This window comes from Blennius ocellaris (genome assembly GCF_963422515.1).
Source record: "Blennius ocellaris genome assembly, chromosome: 13".
NCBI lineage: Eukaryota > Metazoa > Chordata > Actinopteri > Blenniiformes > Blenniidae > Blennius > Blennius ocellaris.
The window spans coordinates 7,054,331-7,067,058 of NC_137662.1; the positions used below are offsets into that span (position 1 = coordinate 7,054,331).

General features: G+C 42.8%; 1 protein-coding gene across 1 annotated transcript in view; it reads right to left on the minus strand.

Annotated features, from left to right (window-relative positions):
* adgra1b (adhesion G protein-coupled receptor A1b) overlaps positions 1–12,728 on the minus strand; it is a gene marked incomplete at its 3' end in the record, with an annotated part of 214,341 nt that overhangs the window by 65,835 nt on the left and 135,778 nt on the right. The window contains exons 13-14 of the mRNA XM_080508039.1: positions 2,075–2,285; positions 1,246–1,454 (exon numbers count right to left, since the gene is read on the minus strand). Of these exons, the coding sequence (XP_080364165.1) occupies positions 1,246–1,454; positions 2,075–2,285 (420 nt within the window). The remainder of the gene's footprint in view (positions 1–1,245; positions 1,455–2,074; positions 2,286–12,728) is intronic.

Sequence of the window (12,728 nt, forward strand, 5' to 3'; positions counted from 1 at the left end):
GTGCGCCTTCCAACCGGATCATCCACGTCTGATCGAGCAAAAATAACATGCAACAATGACAATGTGGCATCTGCTCTCCATCTGACAACAGCTTAGTATTCTCTCTCCCCATAGTGCACCCACATGCCTTGATTTCTAGCTCTGTACCCCTACTCTTTCCCCCATTCCTATGCGGCTCCCCCCCCCCCCCCCCCCCCCCCCCCCCCCCCCCCCCCCCCACACCACACACACACACACACACACACACACACACACACACACACACACACTCCCGCTCTCACTCTTCTTATATTCACAACAACGGGAATTGCTTCATAAAATATGCAGGCAAACTCGAAAAGCACAAACACTTGGAGAACTGACCTCCCAGTCTAACGAATCCCACTCTTCGGTAAACATCCGGAGGATTTCTTTTCATCCAGAGAAAAAAAGACAAAAAACAAAAAAACCCGAGCGGACCAGGCGCAGCGGCTTTACGGAGCGACCGGGCGATGCGATGCCATTGCGCTTTTGGTCTTATTATCCTCATGAAATCAATTTGACCAGGGGGACGTCGTCGTCGGGAGAAGAAGAAGAAGAAGAAGGCATCTCGTCGGCGTCGAGACCAACTTGAGCGACACAGACGAACGTTGCTACGCTTTGCAGTCCAACATTCTTTTCTTTTTTTTCTCTCTGCTCGGCTGATGGTTGCAACCAATTAGCACACCACTTGCGCTCGGAGGCGAATCGCTCCCGACAAGGCGCTCCTTCTCCTGAGCATCGCTTCTATTTCAGATGCTCTGCTGCTTTTATTATTTTATTTTTTTTTGGTAAGGAGGGGAAGCAAAAAAAAAAAAAAAGGTGGCAGGCTATACAACACGCAACTTCTCATTTCCAGGACCTAGAAGAGGTGGAAGGATGGGTGGGTGGGTGAAGAGGGGGGAATTTAGCGTGGCGCATACTCCAAAGCCAATAAATCCCCGTGGCGCATTTGACAAATCCTTTTCCCCTCTTGCCGATGAACAACAATAAAGGAAGCTTTTAAAGGTCCCTGCATGAAGTGCTTCTTAAAAAAAAAAAAAAAACACGTGACTCCATCTATTCCAGTGAGGATGGAAAAAAAAGAGGCATTTGATCCATAATAGGCCCTAAGCAGTGCAAGACGCGTTGTATGTGTAGAGAGGAGGAGGAGGAGGAGGAGGAGGAAGGGGGGGGGGGGGGGGGTGATGGTAGGAATGAATGACACTGGTTAGCACACTTACTCACCATTAGCACAGCAAAGTTATTGTGGTGGGTGCAATGAATGGTGGTGGTGTTGCCCCCGGAGCCCGTTATGTGGCAGCCCTCTGCCCTCCAGCCGCCGTGTCCATCCAGCAGGTCAAAATCCCAATAGGCTGCGGTTGGGTCTACACCCAGCGCGAAGTGCCTGAGAGCGATGGTGACGGAGTGCACGGCGCTCCCGAGGCTGCACCCATCTGCAAGGAAAGCAAACACACCACAGTCAGCCCGGGAAATCAAGTGGAAAGTGTGTGAGTGCTATGGCACAAAAAAATAGAAAGAAGTAGAAGAAGAGGAGGCATTGGATGCGGGGCGCACAAACTCCTGCGTGCAGGGCGCACACATGCTCGCAGGCATTTCAGCCCCAGACAAAGTGTCAGACACAGCCGCTGCAGCTGGCGCACTGGTGTGTGTGTGTGTGTGTGTGTGTGTGTGTGTGTGTGTGTGTGTGTGTGTGTGTGTGTGTGTGTGTGTGTGTGTGTGTGTGTGTGTGTGTGTGTGTGTGTGTGTGTGTGTGTGTGTGTGTGTGTGTGTGTGAACAAGTGTTGCAGATAACTTTCAATTCCAATGCAAATCCCGAAACATCTCACTCCCTTTCCCCCTCCCCTGACTGCAGCAGTGAAGTGAAATGCATCCATTCTCTAGTGAACAATCAGTTATGATGTATATGTAGAAGAAAAATAAACATTGCATAGAAGCCATGCGTGCCAACATGTTGCGCAGACCGTGGTAGACCCGTGCAGTCTGTGTCGGCGACACGGTGCGAGCGCATTGACATCACGCGGGCGCACGGCCATAAAAATGGATTTCCTCTTACCTAATTTGGTGAAAGCAACTGGTGTCGAGACGCTCCTGCGCTTCCCATCGTCCGCCAGCTTCGACGAATTCCCCGTGCAAGGAAAGAGTTTCCCATTGCGAAACACGACAAACTGCAGTCTGCAAGTGGAGTTATCAACAGATTGCAGCGCAGAGGAGGAGAGAGGCGGACCAGCCAGCGGTAAATGGATCGAGGCGACCGCCACTGAGTTCTGCGGATGGAAAGAGAAAAGAAACAAGAAAAGAAAAAAAGAGAAAGACAGAGAGAAAAATAAAAAATAAATAATATCTCCGAAATCCGTTGGGGAGGGAAAAACATTAAGAAAAAAAAAAAGACCCCAAAACACAGTCTAAAAATTGTTTTCTCTCCAGGAGTGGAGGCGACCATAGACCACAAGTGACCAAGGGAATGAGAATCACGTTGAAAGCGCTCTCGTGCGCCTATTTGGTCAGGCTCCCTGCCGCAGAGGTGGAAATGGTTCTTACCATTTCAGCTTGAGGGCACATCAACACTGCAGCTTGATTTAAAGAGACAACCGGTCTGACTTTATCTTCCTTTCTCCTGACTATGAACACAGAATAACACCCCCCCCCCCAAAATAAAAAAAAGTCCCCATATTTTTTTTTTCTTTTTTGGTAAAGGGATATAAGGGGAAAAAACAAAAAAAAAGATTCAGATTGTAAGGGGAGATTTCGAACGGATCCAGCTCTGCACAAGTTGTGGCCTTTATTTTTACTACTTTAACTGCAATCTCCCAAAAAATCCAGTCCCTGGTGCTGTCACATTCCCCTCAAATTCCCATCAGAGCTCCATGGTGCTTCTCGTCTGTTATGACCTGAAGCTGAAGACTCAACATTCAAGCAAATTACAAACCCAGAGTCGAGAAATAAAAAGAAAAAAACACCCCAAAACAAAACATGATCCAGCCTTGTTTGGAGCTACAACAACAGCTGAGATGACTTTGGAGAAGCTTTGGGTGATTTGATGCCCCTGGTGGACAGCCATTTTGCTGAAGGGTGAGTGGACCCACAGGACAAGGTGGGACGGGCTGAGTGGGCTTTTAACCCTTGTAAAGATCAAGTTTAATCATAAAAAAGCTTTCAGGGCAGCTCTGTCAGCAGCACACGTGTGGACACACTCAAATCCATCTGCTGATGTACCTGCACTCGCTTTTATACATTCATTTTTTATTAACACAGAGGAACTGCAGTGTGTTTGCAAAAGGCAAATAAATACATACTTTTTTGAGATTTCTGCAGTTTGATCTATGCTGCTATTTATTCCAGACAGTGCTAATCTCCTGGCCAGTGACCTTAACTGATTTGGCAAGTGCCAAAAAAATCAAGCTGATATATTTATTTTTTTGGTTTCATCCAAGGCAAATATACACTGGTCTTTCCAATAAACAGTTTATTAACACATTTTCTGCAACAGATTGTAAAAAAGAAGCCAAAACACGGACCACGCACACTCATTCAGCTCGTGACCTTTCTGGACCGCGATGCTAATGACGAGGCTGCAGATGATGCACACTCGTAATAAAGATAACGATTGTGTTACACCCAGGCTCGCTCCAAGAATTAGGTCCGCTTCTGTTTAAGCGTTCAATCGCTTCGCCCCTCCACGGGAGAGACATCAGCACTTTGGACCTTAAAGGGGAGGGAAGCTTCCTGGCCGAGATGAATGTGGATGCCCATAAAAATGCCCGTACAGTCAATGGGGAGCTGCTTTGTCAGATGTTCAGCCCCAATCGATTCAAGGGAGGAGGATGGCCGGATGTCTTCGAGTTAATCAAGAGCTTCTTCGGTTATTCTTCTGTTTCTCACAGTCAACTCCCAAAAAAAAAAAGAAAAAAAGATGGGATTTAAATTCTATCATTTAGGAAACCTCAATGACACTGTCTTTGGTCTGATGGTAAAGGAGGGGAAGAAAGCATCCTACTTTGATTGAGCTTCAGTTAAAAGGATAATAAGTGGACCAAGGGCCCATTTATATGGCAACGATTTCAAGTGATAATGCAAAGCTTCTGTAGCGTTTTGGGTGTACGTTTAGACCACAGTGCACGGAGCCACTGAAAACACAACTTTTTAAAAAAGTTCACAAGGTGGCACTTCATTAAAAATGCCAGGTCTCTGTCGCTATAGAAGGGCGAAAACTACACTTTCTGGAAACGCTCATGTTAATGTTAATAGTGTATTGTTCTCTGCGTATGTGTGTGGGGTTTCATTACAAAAATAACCAACAGCACCAAGTCATGGCCTGACATGCTAATGACAGTGTTTTTAGTGCTTCTGTCATTGCCGTGTAAATGGACATCCTTTTCAGAACATTGCTATGTCAATGGGAAACCGTTCAGAAGCGAAAATGCAGAAATGATACGTTTTCACTCGAAACATTGTTGCGTAAACGACCTAAGTAAGTTTGAAAAGCTAGTCTTGACTCACTTTCAAAAGAGTTGCACAACAAATATGAAACCCTGCTTCTGTATGTCTTTTATATCAGTTATGGTGATGTAAAAGCTCAATTTGTTCCTTAGTCTTTCCACTTAGTCTGACATCAACATTTACCCAAAAAATAATCACTGGACCTTTTTCATTTTTGTATTTCTATTGAAGCATAGTTTTTTTTTTTTTTCATTTTCCATGTGCAGTGTTGGAATCTTATTCAAAACTATGTTTTGGATTTAAATGCTCTGCTTTTACTGGACAATATTAAATCAGCCACGCCTGATTCACAAACAGTTTGAAAGTTAGACCAAAAGAACTGAACACTGCAGACAGCTGTTGAACAATACTTGTTTAAGTGCACTCAGGTTCTAAAAATCAGGAAGCAGCCTGTCACATCACGTCTTGGGTTTGTTTAGACATGCTCGATGTCTGTAACGTTCATACTTTAACTGGTCTGCACCGGGGATCTGTTTTTCAAACGGTCCCGGCCCAGCATGGCTTGGACTGCAATTATGCTGACCCCACATATTTTGTGCAAGAAAAGTTATCTAACACACATTTGTTAAAAAAAAACTGGTCAAAAACAGCAAATGTGACCATCAAAACAAACTTTGAGCAGTTTTTAATGCTGCTGTTTAAGAAGCAGGCCTGATGTAATCTTGTGAATTCTGATTGCAGCCTGAAAGGGAGCAAAGGCAGGGTATTTGTCTGCAGCATAACATGCAGTAATTTAGTGAAACCTGCAGGGAGCCACTACAGAATGGATCAAGAGCCACAGGTTGCCGGTCCCCGTTATATGGTTTTCAAACAAATAGTGTTTTTTAAACCAAACCAACACTTTGTAGTCAACCTGAACCTTTTTCTTTTCTAGATGAGGTGCCTATTTCAAACATTATCACACCAGTTATTAACTGAAAAGTTCCACAGCCTAGCTTCATCCAAAGTATCACACCTATACAACAACGCAGTCACAAAGTCAGAAGGAAAAGATGACGCCACAACCTGGAGTTCAATACAACCGTGCTTTGTGGAAACATACATTTTTCTTTTGATGAAGTGGATCGTCTGGCTCCTGGCAATAGTCTTGTGGTTCGTTTAAGTGCAGGTGTCCTTGTGATGGCCCTTTTGAGCAAAATACGAGACTGTTGATTGTTTTGATCCTCCTTGGTTCTTCAATTATCCTGGAAGATAATTCTGCATAGCTGTCAGAGACGGCGTGCTTAAGGACAATTCCTTTACATTAGAGCCACCGTGTGTGAAAAGCCACGGGTGATTTTACAGCATCAGCTTTGTTCGCTATTTGTTTCTGCATTGACTCACTCTTGAAAGGCTATTGATTTTCTTGCTGCGGTGTGTGTGTGCGTGTGTGTGTGCGTGCGTGCGTGCGTCTGGGGAGAGGAGGAAAGACAGAGAATCCTTGCCTTGAAATTTATGTTGCATCATTTCCCTTTCCTTGAACAGCTTTAAGCTTGCCTGTCTGTTTCCAGGATGTGGCGGGATACAGACATCAGGGAGGATTTGAGCCAAAGGTGACAATCGAGAGGAATGTGGAAGGTGGCTCGCCATTCTTTTGAAGGGGGTCTCTTCTAGTAACACAAGACACAGAGTGACCTCCATCACCCGGGGGGGGAAATGTTTTCAAAGCGTACAACTCAGGAAAAATGGAATCTTATCTCGTATACTTGTCTCCTCATCTCTTTCTACATCTTTTATCCTCTTTTATGTGGTGTATCAAAGGGATTTACAGCCCAGGGGGTGTGCTATAAGCCACGGTCCCACTCTAAGCAACAATCTATGTTCCTCCCGAGCAGCCTAAACAGCTACATTTCCTCAACCCCAATGCCACCGGGGGCCTCACACTTCAGAGTTGATTTAGCTCGGTTGTACCTCAGCTGCACGACCTTCCTTGGTAGCCCCTCCCTTCCAAGGCAGGGCAGCATGCTGTATCCTTAGTAACCACAATCACCCACTCCCCTCCATCTCTGGCTCTAGCCTCAGGGTCATTTTCCTTTGCTCCCTCCCTCCCTCCCTCTTTCTCTCTCTTCCTCCCTCCTTGTTCCCTTACAGAGGGCATCCAGGTGAATGTCAGCAGTCACGTCCTGTTTCTGGCTGTTCCCTCCACCTCCGTCCCTCCATCCCTCCATCCTCCTCCACCTGCTCCTTGATGTACGGCCCCGCTGCCTGATGGAACCACTAAAGCCACAAAACAACCTGCAGGGCAAAACACAACCGCAGTGTTTGACCCCGGGGTGGCCACCGAGTCGCAGCGTAAACATCGGGCTCGAGCATGGCTCGCATGACTCAACGGGAGAATTACTTCTCAATGGGTTTTTAGACAGAGCGGTCGGGTAGTAGTTTGCCTCACAGTAAAAATATCCAGGTTCAAGTCCAGGTTCAGGAGATACAATCTCCGGTTCCTTCCCATAACCTGAGACACTCATTAGGTTAATTGGTGACTTTAAAATGCCTGCAGGTGTGATTGTTTTTGAATGGATAGAAAATCTCATGCAGGTGTGTCTTCAATTTCTCCCACTGCTAACTAAAATGACGTGTAGAAGATTAATGGATGAGTAGATGGATTGGTTTAGATACAAAAAGGTGGAAATTAGAAGAGCCACAACATGCCTTTTTAATTTTAAATTTTTTTTTAACTGCATAATCCTAATTAGAAAAAAAATAAATCCTGAGCTCTGTGCCTTTGTAGATATATCTGCGGGAGAGATACATTTATTTATTTGTGCAGGCAGCAACTTGAAAATTAACTATGAATGGAATGAATTTAGCTCAAAGGGCAACTCGCTGAGTTCTGACAGCCATAGCTGAGAAGAAGTGCTGACAAGCGCTAGAGGAGATTTGCATAATTTTTCTTTTTTGTAGCCATTGGCAGTCCTGGACAGTGAAGACATGGTCAAAGACACAATGACCATGAGAAATAGGTAGACATCGGGAAACTTCCGGGGGGGTTGTTTATACCCATGATGTTGTCTTTGGAGGCAACATGAACGAAGTTAAGCAAACCCTTCGACAGCTAAATTTACCAACAGCTCTATGAAACAGCTTGAAACGAGATTGTCTTTTGTTCTTAATAACAATAGCATAACTTGTCAAGAGAAATTAAACACAGCCCTAAATGGTTGCCATGCCGACAGGGTACTGCTTCCTCTGGATGTTGGTTGAGGAGGGAGACGGGGGTTGGGGGGTTTCAGCAGATTTGAAGCAGGAAATCATTCTCTTTGGAGAGGCGGAGCTGCTGTGCTTCAGCTGTCAGCTGCACTCTCCTCAGTCAGCTCTGACTCAAACTGTCACATCACAGGGCCGCGGCTCAACAAAAACACTTCAGCGCCCGCAACAGATGGACAACATTGTTTGTCTGAAAGGCCGTCATGGATTACGAATTAATGAATTCATTTGTGTGTTAAAGCATTGCCAACAAATTAGGTGCCCCAGGGTGATTGATAATGAGCAAAAGCATTTTTTTTAATCATTCTGAGGAGAGTTTCATATTCTAAAATTACTTAATGTAAATATAGGATAATCTTCACAAACATTTACTAGACAGAAAAATATAGTGTAATCAATTGGAGTCTATGTGCCTGTTATGAAAAAAATTAAAACATGGTGATGGAGTTGGTTGCACGTTCACCTCATAGAGAGAATATCCTAAACCTGGATTAGATAAAGCAGTATGTATGATTATGATGGATAATGAAATTTTAGCTTGGACAGACATAAAATGCCACGCATGTTTGGATACAAAGCACTTTTAATAAAAACTGCTGTTTATCAGATTGCAGATTTTCACAGTGACATTTATGCTATACACAGCATTTTGTGGAATACTTTTGATACCCCTTTTTTTTTTTTTTTTTTTTTTAATCTTCATGATTTTGGTTGTGCTCATACGAATCAACTTCAGGATACTGAAGACAAGCCTTCAAACAACTTCCCTAGAGCAGGTTGTCTTCTATTTCCAATTTGTGCACTGACATCTGTCAAAATGTCTTTGGGGAAAGACACCGAACACCAAGGGTCTGGGCCCATCAATTTTCTGCCTATAAGGACACCCACAAACTAGATAGCGTGTGCACACATATGGAAGTTGTTTTACTAACAGGATGCAAGATAATTGCACACATAAATCATATTGTGCATTTTACTCTATGTATATGGAATAACAAAGATGTGCACAAGACACAAGATACTGGAAGTGGTATAGATTAATTAACAATGTAATTTCAGGCCGAATATGTTTGTGACTGTTTCTAATACATTTGACAAGATCAGACAGACTCGCTCAGCCTTCAGCAGAAATAGTGCTGTTCTTAGGGCAAGACACATTTTGTCAACTGGCTCCCTACAAGCTTTGTTTGCAAACTTCATTATATGACATTGTTTTGTGTTACAACCGTTCTTTCTTGCAATCTCTAACTCTAACCCTCTGCATCTCCTGTCTTTCCCCCCCCACTGCTTTGGCTCAGTGGCAACTCTTGTGGTATAGTAAAATTTTTCTTTCTTTTTTGTGATAGCTTCCTCAACCAAGACATCCATCTTGAACTCAAACAAGCAAACATGGAAATGCAAGTGTTCCCAGCAGACCTTTCTCGTGGAAACGAGGCCAGATGCATGCAAAATTCCTATTTGAACACTCCAGTTTGACCCATGGTGTTATTCTTTGTTGGTTATATCCAGAACACACATGAACTGACGGCACAATCCATCTGTATGAGTATGGCATTTAGCAGACTTTATATAGGATTTGAGTAAATGAGGAACCAAAGTTGCTAAGAGTTTGAAAAACACCTCGACTGTTGTCGCAGTAAAATTGAAGTATACTTGTGAAGCCCATTTCCCACTTGAAGAAGAAGGGAACATCCTAATCCTCTTGTGCACCAAACTTCCCACGTTACTCTTTTGGAGCTTTTGTATATATCATGAGCTTTTGTTGAGTTTTTCAGCTGATTAAACACATCAGCATGATGATTTTCCAAGCACTTCATTCACCCGAATACACAGCCTTGCGCAGACATAATGAATGCACTTTAATTATATAGCACTTTCTCATCACTTCAGCAGTCATAAACGAAGGGCTAACACACTGTCACATTTGCTCATTCATTTGCACACTCCCACGTCAGCGGTGATGGAGCTGCTTTGCAAGCTGTTTGCTCTTGGTTTTGAATAATTCGGTGACACACCAAGAACAATTTTGGCCATTGGCCGAACGTCCAACCTTGAGATTGCTGGATGAACTGCTCTACTGTGTGAGCCTCTGCTGTGTAAAGAAAGGGATTCACTGTGGAAGCTAACACTATAAAACATTTTTTGAATTTTTTGAATTTATATTAAAAAAACGTGATCACAGTGTGTTCAAAGGGAAGGGTTGAAATGTAAGAACTTTATCTCACCTAGCATATTTTGAAGAGGGGGAAAAATAAGCAGAGCGTCAACAATAAACATTAACATGAACAGCTTCTACACTCAATCCATAGTTCATGGTTACCTGTTATCCCTTTCAACCCCTGAGAAAACAGACAAAACAAAAAAACACACACAGAGAAACAAACAAATACTGGACAAGACAGAAAAATAAATAGGTAACGTGAAAGAAAATAACTAATAAAAAGGGAAAGACAGAAGAAAACATACAGAAAGTAGAGGGGGAGTATTTAATATTTCTTGGTTGTTTAGTAATGTTAGATGAGTACTCTATAAAGGGCTGCCATGTTTCATTGAACACAGAAATAGAATTGGTAAGTGAAAAATCTAATCTATTTAAGTTTCAATATGAGTTAGGACCTCCTTAAGCCAGCTGTTGTGTGAGGGAGGGAGAGCGTGTTTCCATTTAAACAAGATAAGGCATATGGCCAGCAGGGTTGAAAAGGCTAATACTCGACACTTCGTCACAGAGCGATTCGGTCTTGTAATTGGGGGTGGGGGTTGGGTGGACCCAATCAGTGCATTGCGAGGTTCAGGACTAAGATCCAACTCAAGCACCGTGGCAAGACAGTCAAAAAATATGCTGCCCAGCAACCAATGAGATTTGTGTGTGTGGTTTGCAGGCGACTGATTTTCACCAGTCCAGTATTTGTCTCGTGCGCTCTAAAGAGAACCTCGCATTGTTGTAAGCTGGACTTTAGCACAAATGGAGGATGAGAGAACGAGTTAATGAATTTGGTCACAGTTTTGCCACATCATTTACATTTTAAGAGTTTTCCAACTTTGTTATACATTCAATGACAAACATGAGTTTAAGCGTAAACCATATGTGAATCAGCTAATATCAGTTAAATCTCTAATTGGCATATAGGCTGTTACTAAGTAAATATATACAGTTTTAAAACAAAAACAATATATCTCACTCTTGCCTTTGCCTGAGGTTTTGTGGAAAGTAAAACGCTATCAGAAATATGAATCGAGATGGGAAAACCCAAAAGAGTTCCCGGTCACTGTGTTGTGTTGTTTGAGATCAATACTCCAAACTTTGCCTCCAAGTGAGGGAGGCACTTATTAGGAGTGAGCATACTGCTCACAGTAGATGGAGTCAAAATGAATAATTTGCCTTCTCTAAAAGAACACATGCATCGATTCAACTATAGAATTTGTTTACAATATTTTCACAACTTCACCTGGTCCTCAAAGAGCAGTTTTGAGGAGAATCGAGGCAGTCCCGTCACTGTCTTCCCTCTTTAAAGTGATCAAACATGAAAATGAAGGATGCATTTTTACGGATGAGTACAAATACAAGTACTAACCTTTAACTACTTGCTGATACCGAGTGCTGATATGAGTACCTATTAATGCCAGTAAGCCCACCTCTGCATTGACACGACAGGCGTCAATCTACACACTGCCTTATGTGTACTGTAGACTGTAGACCGAGGAACCGAGCTCACTGTTAATAAGTGTATTAGTCATACTTTAATTATTTGTGGCATGTAGCATCACTGGTGTGTAAGCCCCAAAACTATTTCGTATGTAGTATCTAGCATGGCTCAGAGTTAAGTGCTGAGCTGTTGAAACAAATGAGCGATATCGAGCTAACTCTGCTCATGCAAATGTCTCTGGTGATTAAGTTGCTGGTGTTGAACAGAACAGCTCTCACCTCCTCTTGATATTTTAGACAATAATAATCTATAGTCTGTCTTACTTTTGTCATTCTCATCAATATCAAATAATCTTTAAACCATTGTCATTTCTTGTGCTCTTTTGCACACCAGTGGGTATGAGTAGGAATACGCCATGCAGCATCGTACCCAACACCTGATACCGGTGCATCCCTAATGAAAACCGCAATCAAACTTCCCACAGACGCTGGTTCACCGCTGTCTTGATTTGTTCATGTAACATGACTTCAGTGACAAGACCCCTTGACATATTTAGTGATGCAACATCGAAGCCCTGCAAGAGAAATTCAAACAAATCAAATAATAGAGACTGTGGGAAACCAGCACTTCTAATGTTTTGGTGGGTTTTCCAGAGCAATATTCCATCACAGTTCAAGTGCCTGCCATCCTCCAAACCTGTAACCTTACACATTGTAAGTGTGAAACTATCTTGAAATTCAATTGAAAAACAACCTGCACGCAAGTCACAAGTGTATTTTAAATACATTTTGGTCTTTAGCTGCCAGTTTCGCTCCATTGAAGATCTGCGGGCCCCCATCTACTATAAGCACTATTTATCAAGAAGTCACGTGACCAACCTTATTTCACATAAGAGATTATACTTTCGATCAGCAGAAAGAGTTTAAAACGATGGATATTTGTTCATATGCAGAGTAAAAGAAACCAAAAATCCTTAGCAAACACCTACAGGATGAATCAATGACAAAACCACAGGCTTTTCTTTATTCAAGCATTGAATCAGGTGCTTTATTTTCCTGTTTGCTTGTAGTACCGTCAGTGAAATAGAACTCCAGGAAAAGAGTCTCACCACTTCATCCGGTCCCACTTTTATCTTCATAGTCCGCAGCTTTATTATCACAATTTTTTCTATCTCTCAAGTTTGATTCAACTACAAAGAGTCAGGTTTAATGAGTGGTTAGTGCACAAACACTGGACACTTTACTCGACATCCTCATTTATGCAATGTATCATTAAAATCACTGATATTTTTGTCAGTTATTCGAGATTCACCTCTTGGGTCATCACGGGGTAAAATAAAGGACAAGACAGCGATGCATGTTGAGACATTATGAGACCTTTCAG